Consider the following 27,259-nt stretch of genomic DNA (forward strand, 5'->3'; position numbering starts at 1 on the left):
TTGTTTCTAAAGTGAGTTACAGTACACTCAGTGTCTTAAATTGCTAGTTCACACATACAAAAATATACTGTAAAAATGTATGATGACTGACGCTGTCCTTCTGCATAAAATTTTGAATTTTCTATTTTGGCTACACTATTAATTAAATCTCCAAGCCACACCATCCTACACCCATAGGTGAATTACGGACCGGGCCAATGGGGCCAGTGCCCAGGGGGCCCGGGGTGCCCTGGGCTGCAAGGTCTCGCATCCCATCAACCTTGAAAACAAATGTTTGTATATGCTTACAGTAAATATGTGGGCATCAAAGCTTATACAAGGCCCCCTCAACAGGTCCTTGTGACTATGAGGGCCCCATCCCTCTTATAGGACCCTTTTGCCTTCCTGTTTCTAATAAACATTTTTGAGCTACTCTTAAAAATTATAACGCCACACGTATCATATTTGATACGTGACTTTCTAAAGCCTCTACATCATTATGATGTGTATGAGATGTCTCCTGCTGAAAGTTTCCATGCTCTTCTGGAAGTAGAAGACCTTATAACATAATTTCCAAAAAAGATGCACTCATCTTTTTTATGTGAAATCTTTGCTGATTTGGATAAAGTAAAATTAACAATAACGTTTATATTGTTACTGATTGTAGAGCCGAGGAGGGTGGGGCCGGGCTGGAATGAGACACACCCGGTCCCCAATCAGCCTGATGGGGCGCGCGAGGGATAAAGGCGGCCGGGGACACCAGTGTAAGGGGGGGTTCAGTGGAAAGGAGGAGGCGAGAACCGGCTTGACAACTTAAATAACAATTTATTAAACAAAAAACACAACCAAAAACACACAACTAAAAACACAGCACAGCTGTCTGTAATTCTCTCTCTCTCTCGAACTGTCGTCCCCGGCTGCCTTTATCCCTCGCGCCCCATCAGGCTGATTGGGGACCGGGTGTGTCTCATTCCAGCCCGGCCCCGCCCTCCTCGGCTCTACACTGATATTTCAAGTTACTGATATTTCATTAGTATTTATTGAATTCAAGCAACATGTGCTAAAAATTGCATTATTTTATAGAAAAAGGTTTATTATTATTATTATTATTTCTTATGTTAGGCTTTATATGGTTAAGCTTCATTCTTTGTATAAAAGGGCTGTCGAACAAAAATGTTTATTATACTATTCATTGCTATAACTGCATGTTTGCTCTACATTACAAAAATAACTTGGCTTAGGTGGTTGGGAAAAAGAAAATATTGATATTTACGGGGGCCTGGGTAGCTCAGCGAGTATTGGCGCTGACTATCACCCCTGGAGTTGCGAGTTTGAATCCAAGGTGTGCTGAGTGACTCCAGCCAGGTCTCCTAAGCAACCAAATTGGCCCTGATGCTAGGGAGGGTAGAGTCACATGGGGTAACCTTCTCGTGGTCACAATTAGTGGTTCTCGCTCTCAATGGGGCGCATGGAAAGTTGTGCATGGATCGTGGAGAGTAGCATGAGCCTCCACATGCTGTGAGTCTCTGTGGTGTCATGCACAACGAGTCACGTGATAAGATGCGTGGATTGACGGAGGCATCTGAGACTTGTCCTCCGCCACCCGGATTGAGGTGAGTAACCGTGCCACCACGAGGACCTACTAAGTAGTGGGAATTGGGCATTCAAAATTGGGAGAAAAAGGGATAATATATATATATATATATATTTACTTGTGTGTGGTTCAAAAGTACTGATTAAACTAAATACATAAAGTTTGTTAAGACAAACTATAATGTTGGTCTGACAAAACCTTGTCTGAAAGTTTTAAATAGTTTTAAATGCTTGAAGTTAGAAGTTTTTACAGTAAGAAAGCAAGCAAGCAAGCAAGAAAGAAAGAGAGCATAAAGCAGATTAAAGGACTTGTGTGTAAGTTTTGAGAGCTGAAGTCTGAAATCTGAAAACATTCGAAAACAGATTCGTAGCTCATTTAAACATTCTGTCAATGTAATGTAGTCTAGATTTTTGGACACTTGAAAAGGCTTAAATGATGCCTTTGCAGGGCTTTTCGATGGAAGAATGATAATGGTAGCCAAGCTGTAGGGTCGTTCCAAACAGAATTTCCCAAAACAATTTCCAGATGACCACTATTTTTTAGCCACACTTTTCAGCCCTTCAAAGCTCTCACAATGGAGGGTAATGTCTTTAAAGGAAATAGGGTGTAGGGATGATCATCACTTCTGAATGGAACGCACCCCATCATTCAGATAAATTGAAAAGTTATTGCAGTGCGAGCCAGAACAGCCTGAACTCTTTGCCGAATTTCATCAAACCCCTGCATAGATACTGAAGGAGCCTACTGTATTTTTTAAATTCCTCAATATTAAAAGTTTTTGAAGTTAAATATTTCATAATTTCTTGTGGACCCTTTAAATATATGCATTTTGTATGCATAATTTGTAGTATTTACATTGAGTTTACATGATGTGTAACAAAGGTTAAAATGGTACTGTCTCTTTAAGAACAGTGACTGTTCAGCGAACCTGTTTCGGTTGAGCGGTTTCTGTACCACATCAGTGCTGTGTGTTTGAATTAATCTGACTGTACTTAATTGCGTAGATGTCAACTGTAAAAGACAATTGGCCCTGGGGCCCTTGCTAGTCATAATCCGCCCCTGCCTACACCCTGTATAGATGTGGCAAAATTAGGCCAATATCAGCCTGCAACCATATTATCAACCTCACCAAACTACCTTAACAGTTTTGCAACCACATGCCGTCATGCTCTGCATACTATCTCTGCCCACAGCACCGTGTGGCCCCGCCCACTGCCTCAGGCTGTATCAGTAGGAGATGGAATGTTTTAGTTTCAGAGGGGAGTGGCTAAACTCCAACTCGCCTAGTAACTTTGGGCTTGGCTTCAACTTTAAACTGAAGTCGAAGCTCAGACAGAAGGAGAGCAGTCATGGGCGATATAGTTCTGGTGGCAGACCTGCCAACATGCAGCATGTGTTCAGACAAACTCAAGGAGAAGAATTCAGAGTACTGCAGCTGCAATGTGAAGCCTTCAGAGATGGAGAAGACTCAAGTGAATGGGATCTCTCTGATCAAGACCAAAGAAGACATGGAGAAACAGGAAGAAGGAGAGAAAGACAGTCAGACCACAGAGGAGAGCAAGATTCAGGAAGACCTCCAGGAGTCTGAAGACCCTCAGAAACCTCAAGAGCACCAGGACGTTTTGGAGGACGTGCTGAGACCAGATGATGTGGTGTGTGATGCCTGCATTGACCATCTGTATCAGGCCAAGAAGTCATGCCTGACCTGCTTGGTGTCGTACTGTGAGACTCACCTGAGGCCGCACCTGGAGAACGTCAAGTTTCAGAGCCACAAGCTGGTGGAGCCGCTGCGAGACATTGAGAGACGCACATGTGAGACTCACCACTGCCCACTGGAGCTGTACTGCTGCGCTGATGCATTATGTGTGTGTCAGGAGTGTTTGTTAGAGGAACATCGCGGACACAACACTGTTGCCATCACTGAAGCGCGCAGGAAAATAGAGGTAGGGTACATGCCAACTTACACACCATCACAGCACTTTGTCCCTATGGAAGCATGATTCTGCCATGTCAAATTAATAATCCAGCACACAAGTCATTAGTTTGAGAGATCATTTCAAAACAATGACATTTCAAATATTCAAATACAGTATCTATGGGTAGTATCTCTTGTTTAGAACTAGCCATCTTGGGGCTTCATAAATGTGACAATGGGTACATGGAGGTCTTCTTCATACTTGGATTCACAAATTGATCACAAATATCACAAAGTGATATTTTAGTAATGTCTGAGGAATCACATGGTTTCAAAATAAGAGATACAAAATATTGAGAGTTTCTCAAAATAATGAGGTATCTTGAAAAAAAAAGAGCTTGTATTTCAAAATAATGAGATACGAACTCAAAACTAGGTTTTATAGGCCCAACAGAAAAGGTCAGATAGATAGATATGTCAGTGTAAATCAATGGGATTTTTGGCTGCTTTGAAGGTCAGATACAAGAAAATCAAAAATCTGATCAATTAGAAAATATGTTGCATTTTAACTCAGAACAGTCTGAAGGTCTGTGCCAAGTTTGGTGTATGTAGCTTGAAAACTCTATAATAAGTTAGTGTTAGAAAGTTTGGTCTTTGTTTAGGGGTTTAACAAAGTCTGTAGTGCCACAGTATGTTTGCTTTGTCATGCCAGCATGGGATAATATCTTAAAATAATGACTTTGTATTTATATTTATTTTTTACAACTACTGATGCAACATTTTGAGGTAGTTTGATCTTACTTTTAATATTTTTTATTTATTTATTTATTTATTTATTTATTATGTTTCAGGCATTGGTAGCTCTTTGAGAAAAAAAGACTTCAATTTTGATTAAGGCAGTTAAATCAACAGTTTTTCTGTAATGTCAAATAAGTAAAACTGGGGTGAAAAAAAAATATCAGTGATGTTGTAGCTAAAATTAAAGCCAAAGTGATTATTTTGAATTAGTATGTAATTTAATTGTGTTCAAAAACATCAAGCCATATCAAAAGTGTTTGCTTATGCTGACAAATTATGCCATATCCCTATTGTCCCTATATCTACACTTAATCAATATAGTTCCCTTTATATTTGCATACTTTAGCTGCCTTTATATTGACATACTTTTTAATCAAAAAGTTTTTTACCTTTTCAGTTTACATCTATATTTTGAGACTAGAAAAAAATCACATTTCCTTTAAAGGTGAAGAATATACAGTAATTTCTGTGCCACCAAATGGAATTGCAAAAATATATATATATATATATATATTGCTAATAAACAAACTGAATATTTTTATAGAGCCACTGTATTTACACTTTAAGGTGAAATCAACCTACAAATCGTAGTAAAATCGGAAACAACAGGTTGACTTAAGGGGCGGTCACGCTACACTTCGCACTCCATTCACTCCCATTCAAAGGCATCCGAACACGGGAGACCGGAAATGCAAGCTCATGCAAAGAAATTTCATACGACGCTGTACACCAATGTTCAAGCTTGAACCGTGAATTCGTATGACGAGAGGACGCGTGACCAATAGAAGATCTAAACGGCACACGCTGATCTCTTGGCTCAATACAAAGAATACATATTTTAAAGCTGCGTGTTATATTGTTGCAAGAAAGTGAGTAGACAATATATTTAAACTTTTTTAATATAATATTATTTGTTATTTGTGATGTATTATTTACTTACATCAGAAGTCCTCCCGCGTGACATCATATCCTGGTCAGTTGCGTTGTACGAAAAAATGTGCGTGCTCAAAGTTTAGTGTGACCGCCCCTTTAAGCTGAAATCGCGTTCTTACTGAAATTCGAAACACTGCCCCCAGTGGCCAAAGCGGTAAGTGCTGTTGGGCGTATGGGCACATGTGAGCTCCATTTTCTGGGTCTAATGTCCACAGAGGGGCGCCAAAAGCAAGTTGTAAAGCGAGTTGTTTTCAGGCTGTAATACAGTGAAGAGGAATGCATATTTTATAAACTGAACCCTCCAAGCCATACCCCAAACCTAAACCTAACCATCGGTGGAGTAAAAATTTTATGTTAGAGGAAAAAATGCAACATCTGAATCATGTCACAGGGGAATGCAAACACACTTGAGCAGATGCAAAGATATCTGATATATGGCATTTGTCAGTGACTCGGCATAATGTGGCCAGATCCTGGGGTACTGGAACTCTCGGAAACAGCATGCCGACTTTAACATGGGGAAGATAATTACTTCCATTTTTAACTTTTAGCTCCATTGTACCTTACAATACAGCACTCAAAAACACAAATGTCTCTTCCTTATGCCACTTATGAATCTTTTCAATGAAATAAGGAACAGAACATTGTATCTTCCCTCTTTTTTGCTCTGATTAGAACAACATTTTTTTGTAACCAAGCCAAATCAGTGCACATTAAATAATAGATCATTTGTACTTTGGCAACAGTCATCATGCTATGTCTCTCTTTCTGATTAAAAGCCTTATCATTGGGATTGTTTAATCATGAAATAACATGGAGATGCCTAATAAAGGACCATCAACCATTTTTAGTGGTCATTTGTATTCTGTTCTGTATGTAACTTCATGACGTCTATGTTTAATCATACACTCAAGAATGAAAAACATCAGGGGGCCTGGGTAGCTCAGCAAGTAAAGACGCTGACTACTACACCTGGAGTCAGAAGTTTGAATCCAGGGCGTGCTGATTGACTCCGGTCAGGCTTCCTAAGCAACCAATTGGCTCGGTTGCTAGGGTGGGTAGAGTCATGTTGGGTTAACCTCCTCGTGGTCACTCTAATGTGGTTCTCCCTCTTGGTGGGGCACGTGGTGAGTTGTGCGTGGATGCCACGGAGAATAGCGTGAAGCCTCCACGTGCGCTATGTCTCCGTGGTAACGCGCTCAACAAGCCACGTGATAAGATGCGTAGATTGACGGTCTCAGACACAGAGGCAGTTTCATCCTCTGCCACCCAGATTGAGGCGAGTCACTACACCACCATGAGGACTTAGAGCACATTGGAAATTGGGCATTCCAAATTGCGGAGAAAAAGGGGAGAACATTTTTATTTTTTTTTAAAAGATAAAAGAAAGAAAAACATTTCTGATATTTCTCCCAAGAATGTACAGTGCTTAAGCGTCACATGACCACAAATTCCAACAAACAAACAACCCACAAACATGCATTAGTAAAGCAGCACAAATGTTGGGTAAGTTTTAAAGAGAATGTGACCTTAACCCTAGAGGAAACATATGTTTATGATTATGTAACCATTGAAGAGGCTTCAACAGGCTTAAAACATTCCCTTTAGGGTAGCTCTTTTCTAAAGGATTTTTTTCCGTGACCGAATGTGAACACTGTGTGATTATTCCAAGTCACCTTCTCTGCCATATTGCTGCTGAGTTATTTGCATGTCAAGCAAATAAAAGAACTTTAATTAGGCTGTGTTTCAAAGCAGCCAATGTGAGGTTTTGCAATACAAGCACAGAACTTTGTGACTGTATATAACACTGGAGAATCAAGACTTAAAGGGATAGTTCACCCAAAAATGACAATTCTCTCATCATTTACTCACCCTCAAGCCGTCCCAGATGTGTATGACTTTCTTTCTTCTGCAGAACACAAATGAAGATTTTTAGAAGAATCCACATAATGCAAATGAATAATGACCAAAACTAGCATAAAAGTAGCATAAAAGTAATCCATCCGATTCCAGTGGTTTAATCAATGTCTTCTGAAGCGATCTAATCAATTTTGGTTGAGAACAGACCAAAATATAACTCCTTTTTACTATAAATCTTGACATCAGTAGTCTGATAAATCCAGATGATAAAAACTGATAATTTTTTAATTTATATATTGAGTGTGTTAAAAATGTTTTTACTTACTGTGATGGGCACTGACATAGAAGCAACAAGAAGCCAAATTTCCAATAAAAACTAGGAAAACAAAATCAGATTTGGTGCATAACGCAGGAGTTTTAACAAACAGAAAATTCACCGGGGACTTATTTTGAAATGTCTGTACTCCCAGTTGCTCACACAAACTTTTAAGGGAAATATGCATAAAATATGCACTCTTACAATCATCTACAACTTATTACTATATACACACTGTAAAATAAACAATGTCATAAAACAAAAATAAGCCTGATTTTGGACCGCTCTGAAATCGCAGGAAACACTGTATCATGAGCTCCCTGCGTGCTCGGAGAATGTGCAACAGTGCCGCCTCTTCACTTTGAAGCGTGGGCCGCATTACAGACTATAGATTTATTTAATTTAATCACAGATTGTGCAGTTTAATAATCACATTAGGGCAATATCGTGATATCTGTTTTTCTGTTCCTAAATTTAAGACCTCTTTAAATGATGATTAAGGCTTTTGTTATAACATTTAATATATTTAAGACTTTTTATGGCCTTAAATTTTGAAAACTGAATTTAAGACATTTTAAGACTTGGACCTGCGGGAACCCTGTTAAATTACGATCGTGCCTAGAGACTGCAATGGCAAGATGTACAGTGAAAAAGGAGTTGTATTTTGGTCTATTCACACCCTAAATCGATTAGATCGCTTCTGAAGACATGGATTTAACCACTGGAGTTTTATGCTGCCTTTATGTACTTTTTGGAGCTTCAGAGTTTTGGTCATTATTCACTTGCATTATGTGGACATACAGAGTTGAGATAGTCTTCTAAAAATCTTCGTTTGTGTTCAGCAGACAGAAAGAAACAAAAGGAGATCTTTAGTGGAACACAAAAGGAGATGTTTAGCAGAATGTTCACGCTGCTTTTCACCATACAACGAAAACATACAGTGACCAGAGACTATCAAGCTCCAAAAAGGACATTCAAAAAACACTATATTTAAAGTCTTCTGAAGCCATATGATAGCTTTTTCTCATTGAAATCAAACCTGGTTTAAATATATATGTGGCATGTGTGAATGTGATTTAATAATGACTTATTTCAGTCTGTTTTTTACTCAAAGCTATATCGTATGACTTCAGGAGACTTGGTAAATAGCACTCAAGCTCTATGGACTACTTTTATGGTGTTTTTTTTTTTTTCCAGGCTTGACAGTCCCTGGTCGCAGGTACGCTTTAGTATGGAAAAGAGCTGTGTCAACACTGTGTACACAAAAAAGGGTGGATTGTTTGATCTCTTGTTCATGTGTGTAGAGTTTAGCGAGGTGTGTTCAGTTTCGATTAATTCAGAATGCCGATGTGGAACTGAGTTAAGGCATGTTTGGGGATGTTTAAGGATTTTGGACTGAGTTACGTAACGTACATACCACAAACAATATTGCCTGACAGCTCTGGTTGACAGAAGTGTCATTATACAAGCAAAATGTATCTAATTACATTTAAAAGAATGACTTCCTCACAGCTGACTTTCATAGAACAACTATAGCTCCATTAACCTCAAGAGTAAAGTCATGACATGAATGTAATAATTATAATTTTCTTTATTTATCACACATTATACATTTGCACATATACAGTGAAATTCTTTTTTTTTTCACATATCCCAGCTAAGCTGGGATCAGAGTGCAGGGTCAGCCATGATGTGGCACCCCTGGAACAGATAGGGTCAAGGGCCTTGCTCAAGGGCCCAACAGTGGCATCTTGGCAGTGATGGGGCTTGAACCCCCAACCTTCTGATCAGTAATGCAGCACCTTAACCACTGAGCCACCACTGCCCCTAATGTATGAATCTCATTTATGTACATTGTAGGATGTAAGCTAGTTGTTTTTAATGAGTATTTTCTCATTTATTTTCCTACATAAAGTGTGAGCAAAATTCTAGTAATGCTTGCATTCTGTCCAGTGAGCTTTAAATGACATCAGATCAGTTTCATATATTCATCAGGACATGTTTATGAGACACAGATTGATAATGCACTCTTTTTCTTTCATCGGTGAACAAACATTCACCTGTTTGGCAAACGAACATCTCATGAACATACCGGAGCATGTTTTAACTGGATCGAGTTCTGAAAAATGAGAGAGGGGTTTAAGAGTGAAAAAAGAGTCGAGATAATTCTGAGATTATCGGGTTCACAGGGTGGAGAAACACATATCATGGTTTGAGACTTAAAAGCAATCTCAAAGCTCTACTGTTCGAGATACTCCCTCTAGTAAACCAACACATGGAACAAAAGTAACAAAAGCTTCTAGAACATGAGCCGTGTGCTCAATAGAGGAAATCTGGGTTTGTCTGAACTTGCCTGTGGAATGCAAAGTAAAATACTGAAAAACAATACCATGGAGATCCTCTCCAATTGCACACTAGTCCACAGAGATGCTGGTTTCGGGTAAAGTTATTTAGTATAATGCACAAAATGTGCATGTGAACCAATGTTTAGAGTGGAATAATATGTGTAAGTAAAGTATGAGCAATAGTGATGCTTCCCTTAGCAAACACCACAAATGAGACTCTCGAAACGTTATTTCTGTGTCAATAAATGTGATATTTTAAAATTACAAGAAACTGGCTTTTTGCTGTAATCATGTATCACAAATATGATGTGTGTTTACAGAGAGAGCTTCAGGACAAACAGACAGACATGGTGAAGACGGTCACAGCAGCTGAGAACGCCATTAACAAACTACAGGTCAACGCTGTGTCTATTGAGGTAACATGCAGAATTAACTACCTATTTTACTTCTGTAATGTGACATATTTCTGAGTGAAACAGCATACACAAAGAGGGAAACAAATGTAACCTTTTTTGAGCCACAACAAATTGATTGGATGGTGAAAGGTGGTCTTTAGCTGACAGATAACATTTTGAAAAATAAGAAGGAAAATACATTTTCTCTTTCCCTGCAAATAAATTTTTTTCTTAATTTGTATGTTTTTCTTGTTTTCTAGTAAAAATATCAAAATATTCTTGAAACAAGATATATTTACTTGTAAAAAATATTAAGTTTTATTTATTTTTTTTCTTGTTTTCAGCATAAAGTTTACATAATTTTATCAGATTTCTCTGAAAACAAGACTTAATATCTTAAGATACAAGACCATTTTACTTGTAAAGTAAATATATCTTGTTTAAGAATATTTAGATATTTTTACTGGAAAACAAGACAATGATACACAAATGACATCACAGCACTGGCAGCTTTTATAAGATTCAAACTATTAATAATTTACATTTAACATGGGTTGGATCTGTTGAACACATCCCACAATGAAACATATATTAAAGTAAACGAGTCAGAGCCAACGCCTGTCACGGTTAACGAGCCAGAGCCAATGCCTGTAGCCTCGACCATCCCAGAACCAACGCCTGTAGCCTCGATCATCCCAGAGCCAGTGCCTGTAGCCTCAACCGTCCCAGAGCCAATGCCTGTAGCCTCAACCATCCCAGAGCCAACGCCTGTAGCCTCGACCGTTCCAGAGCCAACGCCTGTAACCTTAACTGTCCCAGAGCCAACGCCTGTAGCCTCAACCGTCCCAGAGTCAACGCCTGTAGCCTCGACCGTTCCAGAGCCAACACCTGTAGCCTCGACTGTCCCAGAGCCAACGCCTGTAACGTCGACCATCTCAGAGCCAACGCCTGTAGCCTCGACCGTCCCAGAGTCAACGCCTGTAGCTTCGACCATTCCAGAGCCAACGCCTGTAGCCTCGACTGTCCCAAAGCCAATGCCTGTAACGTTGACCATCCCAAGCCAATGCCTGTAGCCTCGACCGTCCCAGAGCCAACGCCTGTAGCCTCGACTGTCCCAGAGCCAACGCCTGTAGCCTCGACCGTCCCAGAGCCAATGCCTGTAGCCTTGACCATCCCAGAGCCAATGCCTGTAGCCTCGACCGTCCCAGAGCCAATGCCTGTACCCTCGACTGTCCCAGAGCCAACACCTGTAGCCTCGACTGTTCCAGAGCCAACGCCTCTTGTTAAAACTTTATCAGATGAAACTCAAAGGTCAAGGATTACTGCGTTGACACAACTGATCTCATCAACATGCTGAGACTTAAATGACCTTCTCAGATGACTCTTTCACTTAGAAATGTCAGATATATTGCACAATCTCTCTGTCTTTACCTGCAGGCGTCTGTGAAAGAGGTGCATGGCGTGATCGAGGAGCAATTCAATATTCTGCTGGCGGCTGTGGAGCAGATGAAGAAGGATGTGAGCGAGATATTGGAGGTGGAAGAACGTCAGGCACTGCGACAGGCTGAAGGAATCCGAGTTCATCTGGAACAACGTTGTACTGACCTGAAGAAAACACAGACACAGATAGAGAAAATCACCAAGAACAAAAATGACATTGACTTCCTGCAGGTATGACATCAGTTCATGACCTCGAAGTATCTCCGACATATCTCTGACAGGTGAAGTGTCATTTTTGTCGATGCTCTCTGCCAAAAAGTAAAATTATGTCATAATTTTCTCACCTTCATGTCATTCCAAACTCGTAGAACAAAAAAATTACATGTTTGGCAGTATGTTAGTCTTTAAAATACTCTATCCAAAGTTTAAGTTTAACATTCAGAGTCAACTTTAAGTAAGCCATTCATAGGTTTAATAGATACAGTATGAAATAAAGCTATATTTTTTTTGTTTTCAGGAGTATTCAGAGTGGAAAAAGGAAGTGACTGACGTGTCTTTACCTGGTGTTTATATCGGCCTCATAGATCGACTTCAGTCCTTCAGCCGCATCATCACGCAATCCACGAAAGAGATGTGCGATAACCTGCTCACCTCATATACCAATAAACTTAAAGACACCTGCAAAAATGGTCAGCATGTGTGCACATACCAGCACAAACAATAAACATCTGCCACCAAACCACCACATTTCACAAAAATAAACCACAACATTGTTGTATAAAGCACTGTGTAATGTTGCTATCGCTAATATCTTGCTCCAATTCACAGATAATGTGGGCATAAAGACGACGGTTTATTCCAATATTGCAGCAAAACAGAACATGACAATGCCTAACCCGAAGACCAGAGATGACTTCCTTAAATGTGAGTATTCATAACAGCTACAAATTCCATCATCCCATTCCCAAATACTCTTCATTTGATGTTGTTTAACTATGGTACAACAAAGGTAATTCAAGGTCCATCAGAGTTTAAATTAAAGGCAAAGTGTGTAATTTTATTTGTTAAAATATTGTTTCCTATCCCAATATGCAAAGAACTCTATAAGATAGCCATTTGTATTTTTGTGGGGGGGGATTTTTTTCTCCCTTTTTCACCCAATTTGGAATGCCCAATTCCCAATGTGCTTTTAAGTCCTTGTGGTTGTGTAGTGATTTGCCTCAATCTGGGTGGTGGAGGACAAATCTCAGTTGTCTCCGCATCTGAGACCGTCAACCTGCGCATCTTATCATGTGGCTTGTTGAGCATGTTACCATGGAGACATAGCACGTATGGAGGCTTCACACCATCCACTCTCAACTCACCACGTGCTCCACCAAGAATGAACCACATTATAGCAACCACGAGGAGGTTACCCCATGTGACTCTACCCTCCCTAGCAACCGGGCCAATTTGGTTGCTTAGGAGACCTGGCTGGAGTCACTCAGCACACCCTGGGATTCAAACTAGCGAACTAGCGAACTCCAGGGATGGTAGCCAGCATCTTTTACCATTGAGCTATCCAGGCCCCCTAAGATAGCCATTTGTAACGTTTATTGCCCCAAAAGTATAAACACTGTGACAGCAATCAGTCGGCGAATTTCAACGTAATCTTTAAAAAAAAAAAATTGAATAGTGGAATTTCTCATTAATAACTACACTAACCATGATCCTGAAGAGAATCGCGGCAAACAATGTGCAGCAAAAGAGCAACTGCCCACTCGCAATACGCATTGTAAATGAAGCAATCGAGTCGCTCTCCCGACCCTCTAAAACTACTTATATATTTGTATATATCAGAATATTTAGCAACACATTTATTATATTGTTTCTATACTTATAATCAGCTATTTTAAATCAATAGTTCTATATTTTTCATTGTTTTTAATTCAATTATGTCATTTGCGATGCTTCATGGGATGCTTTATTTTTTCTACTCTTCTACAATTAGACATCTGCTCTAGATTTAGATGTGGTTTACTTGAAATTTAGTATTGCGGTACTGCTAATACTGTTGGCTCCTGTACGATAAATAGTTTTTTGTTTTCCTAATTTGTAATTTGCTACGGATAAAAGTGTCTGTTAAATCACTGAATTAGGGATGGGCATTTTCAAATAATTTTGTAGTCGAGTATTTTAACCCACAAAAAAAGGGTAATCGATTACTCGTAAATTAAAATATAAGTTAAAAAAATAACAAGTATGACGTGTACGTGAAATGTATATTATGTTTTTTTCACAAACATTTCCAAATACGAAATCAAAATAAGATAACTTCAACAAACTATGCTTTTCTTTTTGGAAGAAAATCAAATTAACAATATGCATTAATAAAAATCGGGGAAAAAGATTTAAAACATTTGCACTCACACAGAGCTTATATAGAAACCAATACTGTCGGCATTAGGGTAATAGACATATATAAACTCTGGTATACATAAAGGCTATCACATTTTTATCATTTCACATGTTATTATTCAGAAAAGCTAGTGGTGAAAGTTGGCTTTTTAAAATGCATTCTGTCTGTATATAAAGATTTAACGCATATACACCCAAACTGGTCTGATAAGCTTCCGAGTTTCTCGTAACGCTTCGCATTTTCTTTCCAACATAAAAGCAGATCCTCATCCATTGGTTTGCACGACTCCAACATTAACAGAATATTAACAGAGTAGAAGTCAATAAAAATCCTTCTCTCATCCAACACCTTGATGACACACATCCACAGCGCCAATGTAACTCAATGTAACTGCGAGATTTGGTGAGAGATTCAGAGGGAAAGTAAAGTATAATGGCAGACAAATGCGCAAAGTGTAGCTCAGTGGTAAAAGACGCTGTCTACCACCCCTGGAGTTCGTTAGTTCGAATCCCAGGGCGTGCTGAGTGATTCCAGCCAGGTCTCCTAAGCAACCAAATTGGCCCGGTTGCTAGGGAGGGTAGAGTCACATGGGGTAACCTCCTCATGGTTGCTATAATGTGGTTCGTTCTCGGTGGGGCGCGTGGTGAGTTGAGCGCGGATGCCGCGGTGGATGGCGTGAAGCCTCCACACGCGCTATGTCTCCGTGGCAACGTGCCGAAAAAGTAAGATGTGTGGGTTGACAGTCTCAGATGCAGAGGCAACTGAGATTCATCCTCCGCCACCCGGATTGAGGCGAATCACTACGCCACCATGAGGACTTAAAAAGCGCATTGGGAATTGGGCATTCCAAATTGGGTGAAAAATGGGGGAAAATCCCATGGTGCAGAACAAGTACTCAATTAGTCGATTATGTACTCATCCCTGTTTAAACCTAATGTCTATTCTCTTTCATAGATGCCACGCCACTGTGCTTTGATGCAGATACAGCGCATCAGTTTCTTCGTCTCACAGAAGAGAGAAAGAAGGTCACAAACACGACACCATGGCAGCACAGCTATCCTGACCTCCCCGTGCGCTTCCAGCACTTGCGACAGGTGCTGACGGTGGAAAGCTTCTACCTAGGCCGTCATTATTTCGAGGTGGATATGCGAGGAGAGGGAACACACGTCGGCCTGACGTACAACAGCATCGACCGCAAGGGCTCTGAGAGCAACAGCAGCATCTCAGGAAATAACTTCTCCTGGTGCCTGCAGTGGAACGGCCGGAACTTCTCCGCATGGCACAGCGATGTGGAGACGCCGCTCAGTGTCCAGAAAGTGACACGGATCGGCGTGTATGTGGACTACTCTCGTGGCATGCTGGCGTTCTATGATGTGGAGAACAGCATGGCCCTCATCCACCAGTACCAGGCAGAGTTTCTCGAGCCGCTCTACCCAGCGTTCTGGCTTCCCAAGAAGGAGAACGTTGTGGTTTTGGTGGAGCCTGGAGGAGCACTATCTCAGACAACCCTGTCTCCTGTTTCCTCTCCTCCATAAACTGCTGCTGCTCTTCCTCCTCGTACCCACATCATTTCCATCTTTTTAGAGAACTAACTTTTGACTGACATTAAAGTTTTATGACTGCAACAATCCATTTCCAAGATGTGTCATAATGTATATGGGTCACTCCTGCTATGTAGTACATTTCATGTCCTCATATGTCTTAATGTTTTGAATAAAATATTATACACACAATTTTGAAAGATGTTCGATAAAATTACCAAAATTGGTACGATAATAATACCCCAGTTTTAAAGGTTAAAAAAATTATCAAAATTACCTTTAAGTTAACATGCAACTTTAACTTGCAACTTTAGCTCTTTTTTCCATCCTGTTAATTTACTTGCTATTCTGTATCTAATAATCAAGATATAATTGATACATTTTAAGAACCTGCGCTTGACCAGGGCATATTTCTGAAAGTCTGGTAGACACTTCTGTAGAAATACTTTAAAGTAATGCCTTTATTGTACATGAGTATTTGCCTTACATGATTTTTTTAAATATCTAATTTAGTTTCATTCATTTCATTTTTAATACACAAGGAAAATATTCCTCTATGTGTCTATGCTATAGCGTTGCACAAGAGACCAAACCCAGATGACGTAGCTGAAGATTATGGTACAGTTCATTAGGGTTGCTCATGGGTATGAGTCTCTTTACTGTCTGTATGCTGCTGTTTTTCATGTTATTACTCTTTGTTCCTCTTTACATTGTGACATTTTTTTGTCAACAAAAGAAACATCATGTGTCTATGCAAATAAAAACTACAATTGCTACAGTGAGTTGTGGGTTTTTCTTCCTGTGTTTTGTTAAAGTGTGCCACAACCGGTTCCACCAGTATAGATATAATGTTAGAAAGTCTACAAGTAAATAGAAGTAATGTCTGAGAATGTTCCTCACGTGACTGATGCTTGTCTTTAAAGGTCTATATTAAGAATGGATTTGAAAACTGAATCGATGCATACACATCTGTTTATATTTTTTACAAATGAAAAGAAACAAATAAAAAAACTCAAATATTACTACATGTAGGTGTCATTTTTGTAATGACATAATGAGTAATTATAATATCATATAAATTAGTTTTCCCAAGAAATGCATATGAAGGCACAATTTATAGTATTTGTCTACAAAACTAATGTCAGGCATTTGAGCATATTAGATCATGAGGTTATTAAGATAGGGTGATGTCAGGTAAAGTGGGCCATCAGGTGAAATGGACCAGATAAGTTTGGAGTCTCATAGTTTTTTAAGATTTAATATCCAGTCACTCCAAACTATTTTAAACAGTTGCCACTATAGAAGATTTCATTGATCCGAGTTTGCTAAGGTGGGCAGTGCAACTCATTTTACAAAGGATGGATTGGAAAAACCATTGTGATACAACCATCAGTTTTTGTGTGAACACGCTAATGCGCTTACGTTGTCACGTGAGAGGCTGCATGAACTCGTCCTCTCATGAACGCGCATTGGAAAGCAACCAGAAGTGAACATTTATAGTAAAAAAGGACTTAAATATTGATCTGTTTCTCACCCAAAGCAATCGTAATGCTTTAAAAGACACAAATGTAACCACTGGAGTCGTATGGATTTCTTTTATGCTGCCTTTATGTGCTTTTTGGAGCTTTAAAGTTCTGGCCACCATTCACTTGCATTGTAAGGACATACAGAGCTGAGATATTCTTCTAAAAATATTTGTTTGTGTTCAGCAGAAGAAAGTCAAACACATCTGCGATGGCACGAGGGTGAGTAAATGATGAGATAATTTTCATTTTTAGGTGAACTGTGCCTTTAAAGGGAAGAATATCTCAGCTCTGTAAGTCCATGCAATGCAAGTGAATGGTGACCAGACCTTTCAAGCTCAAAAAAGTACATAAAGGCAGCAAAAAAGTAATCCAAATGACTCCAGTGGTTTAATATTTCTTCTGAAGTGATGCAATCACATTGGGTGAGAAACAGATCAATATTTCAATCATTTTTTATTTATTTCAGAATGTGAAAGAGAAATTGGAGATTTATTGTAAAAAAAAAAACAATTACTTAAATATTTAACTGTTTCTCACACACACCTATCATATCACTTCTGAAGACATGGATTTAACCACTGGAGTCGTATGGATTACTTTTATGCTGACTTAATGTGAATTTTGGAGCTTGAAAGTTCTGGTTACCATTCACTTTGTATGGCATTGTATGGACCTACAGAGCTGAGATATTCTTCTAAAAATCTTCATTTGTGTTCTGCAGAAGGAAGAAAGTCATACACATCTGGGATGGCATGATGGTGAGTCAGTGCTGAGAGAATGTTCATATATTGGGTGAACAATCCCTTTAAGGTGTCTCGAATTATATCTACTGTCTCTTTAAGGGGGAAAAAAATCGGAAATTTGCGAAGTTTAATTACTGGCTGATTTTAGTTGTTTGGAGTGGTGTTGACACGTTAAAATAGTTTACATTTACATTTATTCATTTGGCAGACGCTTTTATCCAAAGCGACTTACAAAAGAGGAAAACAAAAGCGAATCATCTTCCGGGCACGTAAGCGCTGTCTACATCGCGCCTGATCAAAAAACAAATGGTTTGATCACAAATTCCTCTTAAATTATGTTATATTTATGACTCTAAAGTTATAATGCTGTGCTTGTCCTATTGTGTACATGTTTGTCTAAAATTTTCTTAAATAAAGTTATTTGGGCTTTGTTAATATTTTCGACATGAAATGATAAAACAGACCTGAATTAATTAGCAAAAAGCATACATATTTTAATGTTGCTCTAGTCTAAACGATTTAATAAAAATTGGCCCATTCAACCTGATATCACTAGTGTGAAACATAAATTCAGTCAAGGGTGTGCTAACTTTTGACTGATAATAAAATACAAATCTATAATATAAATATTATATTATTGGTAATCAATCCATATATATTTTTTCTTATATTCTCATTGTCAGTATCACTTTTCAGTTTGCTAGTCTTTTTTAATAGAATAGAACAGAATACGAATCACGTTATAACTGCATCTAGAACAAAAACAAAAAACAAAACAAAAAACACAAAAAAAATTACATTGAAAATGTGCCTCATGTTTAGATTATTGAGGATAAATATTTTTTTTATGTTAAGTATCATTTTTAATTTTTTTAATTAAGACAAAGTTTACACAAACATGTACACAATAGCACAAGCACAGCATTATAACATTAGAGTCATAAATATAACATAATTTAAGGGGAATTTGTGATCAAACAATTTGTTTTTTGATCAGGCGCGACGTAGACAGCGCTTACGTGCCCGGAAGTGACGTGTAACATCAGCAGCTTAAGCAGCAGCAGCCGCTCAAGTAATCATGAAGCTGGTGAGAGCGAAATGTCTTACTCTTATTATGATAAAGAATTTATAAAAAACAGAAATAGAGTCTGTTTGTATATTATACTTGCTTTCCACCGTTATGAGTTTAACAATACGTAAGGTATTAATAAACTCAGAGTAAAGCTAGTTTAGCTTAGCCGCATCTGCGTGTACATCATTAAATCACATTCAGTTAAAGAGTGTATTGTGTTTAATTATTCTTTATCAAACCTGTTTGTTAAACTGACAGCTTTCTGTTTTATTTCCAGGACAATGAGGATGATGATGTGTCCTTATTCGATGCTGAGGAAGATTCTGCCTCCAGAAAGAGTAAAGTCAAGTGTGTAAATCATTAATAATCTACATTAATCAATCTGTTTAGAGCGTTAACATCGTACTTTCTCTGTCTGTGACTTCTATAAATAACTGGACATTTTTGTGAAATTGTTGTATAAAAACCTGTAACGTAAAACTGTGTGTCTAAAAAAATTACTGAGAATATTTTCTCAAATACTGAACTAATCCTCATAAATTATGTACCATTTGAAAGCTTAAAGTCTCAAGAAAATGAGTGCTGTCCATTTAAAAGAAAAATAAAAATTAATGAAATTAAAAGTATAAAAACTAGATGGCTGCAGAGAGCTACTTCTTCATCCCTGGTTGAAGAGAAGATGATTTCTAGATTTTGTCACAAGTTCTGCATTTAGATATATAATACACTGTGACACAATTTTTGTTCCTGGGTAGTAAGTGTTATTTCTTAATTGCTCATGTTTCAAAAGTATAGAAAATGGCCAGTATTCCCCACAAACTTTGCTTTTGTGACCAGGACAGTGATATTTTGAAATTTACCAACTTCCAATGAGAAAACGGGTGAATTTGTGTCTTTTTGTTCACATAAAGTCAGAAAAAACAACATATGAATCCAAAATCCTTCTTTATCTGTGGTCCGATGAAGACACAAGCTTTGACCTTTGCCTCAGACAGCTTAGGGAAGAAGTCTTGAAGGTACTTGAAGGCTGCCGACTCCTTATCTAGAGCTCTGACATGTTGTTTCATAAGGCCCAATTTGATGTGCAGTGGTGGCATCAGCAGCTTCCGGGGGTCCACCAGTGGCTCCCACTTGACGTTGTTCCTCCCCACAGAGAACTCGGTCTGCTGTAGCCAGTCCCGCCTGTGGTAGTGCGCCTTGGTGTCCCTGCTATCCCAAAGGCAAATAGAAACTTGGTAAAACCGCCTTGGAGACCCATCAGGAATGCGACCATTTTGAAGTCTCCTATGACCTCCCAGCTGTACTCATCATACTTCAAGGCATCCAGCAAGGTCTTGATGCTGTTGTAATCCTCTTTGAGGTGCACCGAGTGAGCCAGGGGAAGAGACGTGTTACCATTATGGACCAGCACGGCTTTGAATATTACTTTAGTATAAATACATGTTAACTTGGATTCATATGTTGTTTTTTTTCTGACTTGATGTGAACGAAAAGACACAAATTTGCCCGTTTTCTCATTGGAAATGTCATTTTGATTGATTTTTGTTTTTTTAGGTTATTTTTGTCAATTTTTGCATACCTGAAATGAGTAGAATAACAAGTAATAACCTAATTTATCCCTGGTTGTAACAAGATGAGTGTGTGTGTGTGTGTGTGTAGCATTGTAGATGTGTTATGGTCTCACCAATTCATTTTGGTGTGTGTTCTGCATTGTGGCTGATTCTTTTTTTGTTTTTTGGACAAATAAAAATATCTGTTTTATAGTCTGACCAGTTCAGTTTTGTATGTGTGTGTTTGTGTTTTGCACTCTTGATGTTTGGTAGTCTCACTCCTTCATGTCTGTGTGTGTTTTTTTTTTTCTGCATTGTGGCTGTTTTTTAGATTTTATATAATAAATAATGGAAAAAAAAAATCTGCGATTTTTAATATTTCCCGTTAATTTCTTTAGGCGGTCACTTTTGACCGGGAACATTACAGGTGTAACTTTTTTTTTCTATTACCACTTAGACTGATCAAATCAACTCCAATTTCTTTGTGTGTGTTCAGATATCAAATGGACGAAAAGTCACTAAGTCTCGTAACCGTCAGATAAAGGAAACCAGTTTTATTGAAGAAACAAAATTGATTTTGGTCAAAAATGACCGAACAGTGCATGAGGGTTAAAACAAATTTTATCCTCATTTACATATTGAAGTAAATGTGTGTGTTTTTCTCCAGGCATCCAGTGGCATCTTTCTTCCACCTGTTCTTCCGGGTTAGTGCGTTCCTGGTCTACCTGCTTTGTGGAATATTCGGTGGGAGCTTCATCGCCTGTATGGTCACCATCATCCTCCTCCTGTCATGTGACTTCTGGACTGTGAAGGTTTGTGTCTCTTTTAAAAAAGTGGGGGGAAAAACTGGTAAGGTCTTATTTAAAAAATCCAAAAATCTGTTTTGTAGTTATAACCAAAGTTTAGGCAGGATTTACAGTAGTTAAGATGCTTTCTTAATCCCTTAAGGGAAATTATGGTGCAGTAGCAGCAAAACAGTCAATATTGTACATTCACAGGATGTTACAAAAAATACAGAATTTAGAGAAATACAAAGATGACAGTTAAACTTTATACTGTATGTATATACAGGATTTCTCAAAATATGTTTTATATATGCAATGTAAAATATACATAATACACACTACATTTGTATAGTATAATATTAAATCTTAAAATTGACATTTTTATTGCACAGATGTATTAACAATTAGGTTTGATGGTAGGTGGTTGTTGTTGTTGTTTGATTGACTTGTTTGTGTATCGAAAGCCCCTGAACTGTAGTTGAATATGTCTGTGTTATTCTAGAATATCACAGGGCGTCTGATGGTGGGTTTGCGCTGGTGGAATCAAGTGGATGATGATGGAAAGAGTCGCTGGGTGTTTGAATCTAGAAAGGTGCAATTACACACAAACACAGTCCTCAGTAGGGCTTGCCCGATTATGAAATTTGGCTGACGATAAATTGTCTCTTTAAGGGCTTTCACGGTTAATTGCCATATTTTTTTAAGGTGTGCTTTTTTTCTGCATGTGTGTTCATACACCTTAAAAAGTCATTTTTTAATTTAACTTCAAATATATAAATCAAATAATAAAATCTCCGTCTCCGTGGTAACACGCTTAACGAGCCACGTGGTAAGATGCGCAGATTGATGGTCTCAGACGCGGAGGCAACTGAGATTCGTCCTCCGCCACCACGAGGACTTAGAGCGCATTGGGAATTGGGCATTCCAAATTGGGGAGAAAATTCTCACATAAAAAAGGGAAGAAAAAGAAGTCTTTGTTGGCTATAAACTGTGTTTTTATGTGTGTGTTTGTAGCAGACCAGTAGGAAGCAGTCCTCAGCAGCAGAGTCTCGTATCTTCTGGCTGGGTCTGATCATCTGTCCCATCATCTGGGTCATATTTGCTTTCTCTACACTCATCTCATTCAAGATCAAATGGCTGGTGAGTTCTTAGGGACTCTGCATGTGATTGGCTGATAGATGAGGACAGAGGTCAAAGCTTTTAGTCTGCACTACAACTGATATTCTTTATCCTTTTAATGTAGTTTAATAAATATAAGATGCATGATGACTTATATAAGGCAGTGTCCATTTTCAATTTGATGTGCTGTGAGTAATAAAGTGTTTGTCTTTCGCAGGCGGTGGTGATTTTGGGGGTGGTGTTACAGGGCGCTAATCTCTACGGATATGTGCGCTGTAAAGTGGGTACCAGAACAGACCTGAAAAGCATGGCCACCAATTATTTCGGAAGACAGTTTCTAAAACAGGTATGTTCATGAGTTACCTTTGAATTAATGTCCTAATTTTGTCTTACTCAAATTGATGACTCAGTGTATAACTCTGTTTTATTGTCTATTTTTAGGCTTTGACGAAACAAGAGGAGTCTTAAAGAGGAGAGTCCTTTTAGAATGCTTATTTTTAATGTATCCATTTATTTTAAACATGATTTAAATAAGTTAAGGGAAATGGTTAGTTAGCTCATCTGTGTTTAGTTTTACTTCACTTTGTCAACCACAACCAGTTCCATAGAGTCTTCTACAGAGTAACTTCTTCATGCATAATTTTCTTCTACTAAACAAACTAACTTAAAGAATACAAAGTATGTGTTTTGTTGTATAATATTGCATGACTTCATGCATTACACTTTTGATTTGTTGACAGCGACACAATGTACATATTTATATAAGGTTGTAAATTATTTTTGGGGGGAACTAATAAATCTTTCTCAAGTTAAAATGATTGAGCGAGTGTATATTATGTTCAATAATTCAAGAAATAAATGCAGGTGGACCTTTTGAAGTCCAATCTCACCTGGGTCTCAAACAGTCAAAGCCTGCTGAAGTCATCCACAACTACTTCTGAATCAAAAACATGCCAAAATCAGTCCTACTTGCATCTAATATGTTTTTATTTAACCCTTGTGCATCAGTTTAAAAAAGACACTCGGAGGTCCTTCGAGGACAAAAATGTCTGCGTCAAAAAACTGCCATAATAATATTATATATTAATATTTTTTTCAACTTTCAATGAGTTCATTTTTTTTTTAACCAACATCAGTCCTGAATGAATTATTTTCCATATACTAAAAGCTAAGGGGATTTTTATTTGTTTGGATTATCACAGTCTGGGATATGTCAATGATTAGCAACAACATTGATTTTGATGCACTATAATTGTTTATGCAGTGTCAGATTTAAAAAAAAAAAAAAAAAAAAACACACTAAGGACCTTCAAGGACAAATGTCAGCATAAAAAAACTGCCATAAAAATACTATATATTAATATTATTTTCCACTTTCACTGACTTACATTTTTTTTAACCAAGATCAGTCCTGATCATAACTACCAAATATTCATTTTCAGGGTTTTAACCCTTTAAATGCCAGTTTGTTTACATAATGCCACTGTTGTTTTTTACACAGACAAATTTCTCAAAACACACCCACACAATTTTAGCTGCATCAATTATTCAATTGGCCTGCAGTGCTCTATAATACAGCAAACGGAAAATAGGAAAAAAGCATGTATTTGCTCCATAGGCTAAACATAAGAAAAATGGCACCATCTGGTTGAAAATATTAAAAAATAAAATTTTGAAGCTGGGGCTCTTTTGACTAAATTTATGCAGTTGATGATTGAAAAAACAATAATGAAAAAGACAAAAATGTCCCGAAGGTCGCACAAGGGTTAAATTATGATTTCATGAATTTCCTGGAAACCGAATCAATGACTTTGGCATTGTAGCACCATGTCTTATTGGTGGAAATACCATTAGACATTCATACTCTCTTTATATTTTAAAGCTGTTCTCTACTGGATATTTTATGCATGCCTTAGTAACATCACTGATTTAGTATTTAAAGTCTGAAACATTAAATATCTCCAGTGCGAAACGCGTTTTACTTGGGGACTTTTGTTTTATAAATGTGATTCTCGGCCATCTTTGTGTTTTGTCTTTTTATTGCTGCCTTCAGATTGATGTTTGAATATTATTGGAAGTGTTACATTGATCCGGACGGATTCAGATATCATTTCCATCACATTTCTGAGCCGTCAGGATGATCCCGACTGAAGACGCGTCCGCTCGGAAGCGGGAGATTGAAGAGAAACTCAAACAGGTACGTTAGTAAGAGAGGAAGACTTACTAATAACATCCTGAGAAATCCCGTGATCTTCTGCGGGTGTCATTCATCACAGAGGGTGATACAATGTTACATTACAGTGGATACATTTTTACAATCATTAATTCTGTTAGAATGTTACAGTGTTATATTGTTACATTGTAGCAGAAGGGCTGATAGAACGTGTCACTGGCCTCTTTTAGTCAGTGACATAAACAAACGCCCTAAACGCACTGCAAACGACGCGACGCGACATACTAAACGCTTCTAGTGTGTCGCGTCGCTTGCGGTGTAGCAATAGAACATCATTCTTTGAAATACTGATATTATTAACTGTACTTTTTACCATATATTACAGTATGCACATATAATAAGCTGTATGACTGTTAAATGTCCCTCATCTACAGGAACAGGAAACACTGTCTTTTATTCGGGAAAGTCTGGAGAAGAGTGATCAGCTCACTAAAGGAATGGTGAGATATGAGCAGTTTATACTTGTGGATAGTGAAAGTGTGCTAAAGGGACAGTTCATTTCTAAAATGAAAAATCTGTCATTGTTTACTCACCCTCATGTTGTTCCAAACCTGAATGCTGTTATTTTATGTTCATGGGAACACAAAAGGAGAATTTTTTTGATGGCAGTTCATAGTGACTAGGTCTGTCAAGCTGGAAAAAAAAAAAAAAAAAAAACACCATAAAAGTAGTCCATACATCAAATGTTTTATATTCCAAGTCTTATGGATTCATATGACAGCTTTGTGTGAATCAGTTGGCATTACGTATATGAATGAATGTTCAGTGAACAGGGGACTCTCCTCAACCACCACCAGTGTGCAGCATCCACCTGGATGATGTAACAGCAGCCATAGTGCACCAGTACACTCACCAGCTATTGGTGGAGAGGAGAGAGTGGAGTGATAGAGCCAATTAATGAATAGGGATTATTAGGAGGCCATGAGTAAGAAGGGCCAGTGGTGCAAATTTGGCCAGGACACCAGGGGTTGCACCCCTACTCTTTAGGAGAAGTGCCCTGGGATTTTTTTTTTTTAATGACCTTGGTTTAATGTCATCATCTGATGCCTTTTTACGGTATAGTGTGCCCATCAATATACTGGGGCATTATGACCCACACAGACCACAGGGTGAGCACACCCTGATGGCCTCCCTAATACCTCTTTCAGCAGCAACTTTAGTTTTTCCAGGAGGTCTCCCATCCAGGTACTGGCCAGGCTCAACCCTACTTAGCTTCAGTGGGCAACTGGTTTTGAGCTACAGGGTGATATTGACTTAGCAACCATATATGTAGTGATATGTAGTGATACACATTTTATTCTATTTTGGTAAAGCATTATGGAGCCCCTCTTAGAGGACAAGACGGGAATTTGTTTTCTGAAATAGTTTTGTGTGCCCTCACAATAAATTCACCATGGTTTTACTATAGTAACCATATTTTAACCTTGATATTTGTTGTAAAATCATAGTAAAAATACAGGAAAATAAAAAGTATGGTATTATGTTTTTTATTATTTATATATTTTATTTTTATTTTAGTTTTCCTGTATTATCAACATGGTTTCACTACGAATATCATGGTTGAAATATGGTTACTGTAGAAAAAACCATGTTACATTTTATTGTGAGGGAACGCAAAAATATTTCAGAAAAATAAATCAGTTAAGCAGTGATTACATGAATGAGTGATTGTTTCGTATGAATGTTTTGTACTCCCTGAAGGTGTCCATCTTGTCCTCATTTGAGAGCCGTTTAATGCAGCTGGAGAATTCCATCATCCCGGTTCACAAACAGACAGAGAACTTACAGCGACTGCAGGAGAATGTGGATAAAACTCTCTCCTGTATGGATCATGTGATCAGCTATTACCACGTCGCCAAGGACACTGACAAGATCATCCGGGAAGGGTGAGTGCCACCTTCCCTGGGACTCATATTTTGTGATTAGACCGATATTTCAGCTAGGTCCATTAACTGGATGATATTTGGCCATTTCGGGCTTTTCGGCCAATTAACAGAGGCGTTGGGTCCTCTTTGTTTCAGTTCCAAATTCTAAAAATTTGTCAAATGATAATGCACATTTTCTGTTCTCAGATATTATTTTGTGAATTTTGAGCATATGTTGTGTAAAAATAAGTGTTTTATATATATATATATACACTGTGTATATATATATATATATATATATATATATATATATATATATATATATATATATATAAAATTACATACATACTGTATATCAACATTATACAGTATCTGCCATCGGCCACTCTGCACTCTAGATATCAGTATCAACATCAGCTACTAAAAAACACATAAAATGTACATTTTAGAGCTGTCAAAATTAACATGTTTACGCATGCGATTAGTTTAAAAAGTAGAATGCGTTAATTTTTTTTAATCGCGATTAAAGCATTTATAGTTCATAAGGCATAAACCAGCAAAAATATTGGTGGAACTCCTTCCGGAGTCATTACACTGATGCACACACAACAACAACACACACACACACACACACAACAGTGATGGTTAAGGACCTCTTAACGCTATTTGTATGTACAAAACAAGCCCACATGGGACTTGTGACAGAAAGCAAGTATTTTGCAGCCTAACATTTAATGATACTTGAATTGGTGATTATTTTAGTGCATTTTTATCTTTATATTGTGTCAAATTTCAGCATTTTCAAAATCTGCGATTAATCGTGATTAACTGCAAAAAAAAAAAAAAAGAATT

The 27,259-nt window shown here is 38.0% G+C and overlaps 3 protein-coding genes across 14 annotated transcripts in view; all 3 read left to right on the top strand.

The window, feature by feature from the left end:
• Positions 1-2,876: 2,876 nt before the first annotated feature.
• On the top strand, positions 2,877-16,296 carry LOC127422971 (tripartite motif-containing protein 16-like protein). The gene is made up of 6 exons (XM_051666914.1): positions 2,877-3,516; positions 10,061-10,156; positions 11,573-11,806; positions 12,093-12,264; positions 12,404-12,499; positions 14,928-16,296. The coding sequence occupies exons 1-6, from the start codon at positions 2,923-2,925 to the stop codon at positions 15,506-15,508; spliced, it is 1,773 nt and encodes a 590-aa protein (XP_051522874.1). The 5' UTR covers positions 2,877-2,922; the 3' UTR covers positions 15,509-16,296.
• Positions 16,297-18,796: 2,500 nt separating this feature from the next.
• Positions 18,797-23,127, top strand: tvp23b (trans-golgi network vesicle protein 23 homolog B (S. cerevisiae)). 2 transcript variants are annotated; one of them, XM_051666915.1, is made up of 7 exons: positions 18,797-18,870; positions 19,133-19,203; positions 21,073-21,217; positions 21,693-21,782; positions 22,205-22,330; positions 22,527-22,655; positions 22,751-23,127. In XM_051666915.1, the coding sequence occupies exons 1-7, from the start codon at positions 18,862-18,864 to the stop codon at positions 22,775-22,777; spliced, it is 597 nt and encodes a 198-aa protein (XP_051522875.1). In that variant the 5' UTR covers positions 18,797-18,861; the 3' UTR covers positions 22,778-23,127. The 2 variants fall into 2 exon arrangements, with proteins under 2 accessions (XP_051522875.1, XP_051522876.1); XM_051666916.1 differs by having other exon boundaries at positions 22,208-22,330.
• A 1,212-nt stretch (positions 23,128-24,339) lies between these two features.
• The window catches only part of exoc7 (exocyst complex component 7), a 29,795-nt gene continuing 26,875 nt past the window's right edge, over positions 24,340-27,259 (top strand). For all 11 annotated transcript variants that reach the window (XM_051666902.1, XM_051666904.1, XM_051666906.1 and 8 more), the window contains exons 1-3: positions 24,340-24,506; positions 24,917-24,982; positions 26,244-26,428. In XM_051666902.1, coding sequence (XP_051522862.1) covers positions 24,447-24,506; positions 24,917-24,982; positions 26,244-26,428 — 311 coding nt within the window. In that variant the 5' untranslated portion in view covers positions 24,340-24,446. The remainder of the gene's footprint in view (positions 24,507-24,916; positions 24,983-26,243; positions 26,429-27,259) is intronic.

This window comes from Myxocyprinus asiaticus, chromosome 32 (genome assembly GCF_019703515.2).
Source record: "Myxocyprinus asiaticus isolate MX2 ecotype Aquarium Trade chromosome 32, UBuf_Myxa_2, whole genome shotgun sequence".
Classification (NCBI taxonomy): Eukaryota; Metazoa; Chordata; class Actinopteri; order Cypriniformes; family Catostomidae; genus Myxocyprinus; species Myxocyprinus asiaticus.

Bases quoted from the DNA above. Each gene is read 5' to 3' on its own strand.
- LOC127422971 (XM_051666914.1), top strand. From the start codon at position 2,923: ATGGGCGATATAGTTCTGGTGGCAGACCTGCCAACATGCAGCATGTGT. The intron at 10,157-11,572 runs GTAACATGCAGA...CTTTACCTGCAG, and splicing joins TCAACGCTGTGTCTATTGAG to GCGTCTGTGAAAGAGGTGCA. The intron at 11,807-12,092 runs GTATGACATCAG...TTTTGTTTTCAG, and splicing joins ATGACATTGACTTCCTGCAG to GAGTATTCAGAGTGGAAAAA.
- tvp23b (XM_051666915.1), top strand. The intron at 22,331-22,526 runs GTGAGTTCTTAG...TGTCTTTCGCAG, and splicing joins CATTCAAGATCAAATGGCTG to GCGGTGGTGATTTTGGGGGT. The intron at 22,656-22,750 runs GTATGTTCATGA...GTCTATTTTTAG, and splicing joins GAAGACAGTTTCTAAAACAG to GCTTTGACGAAACAAGAGGA.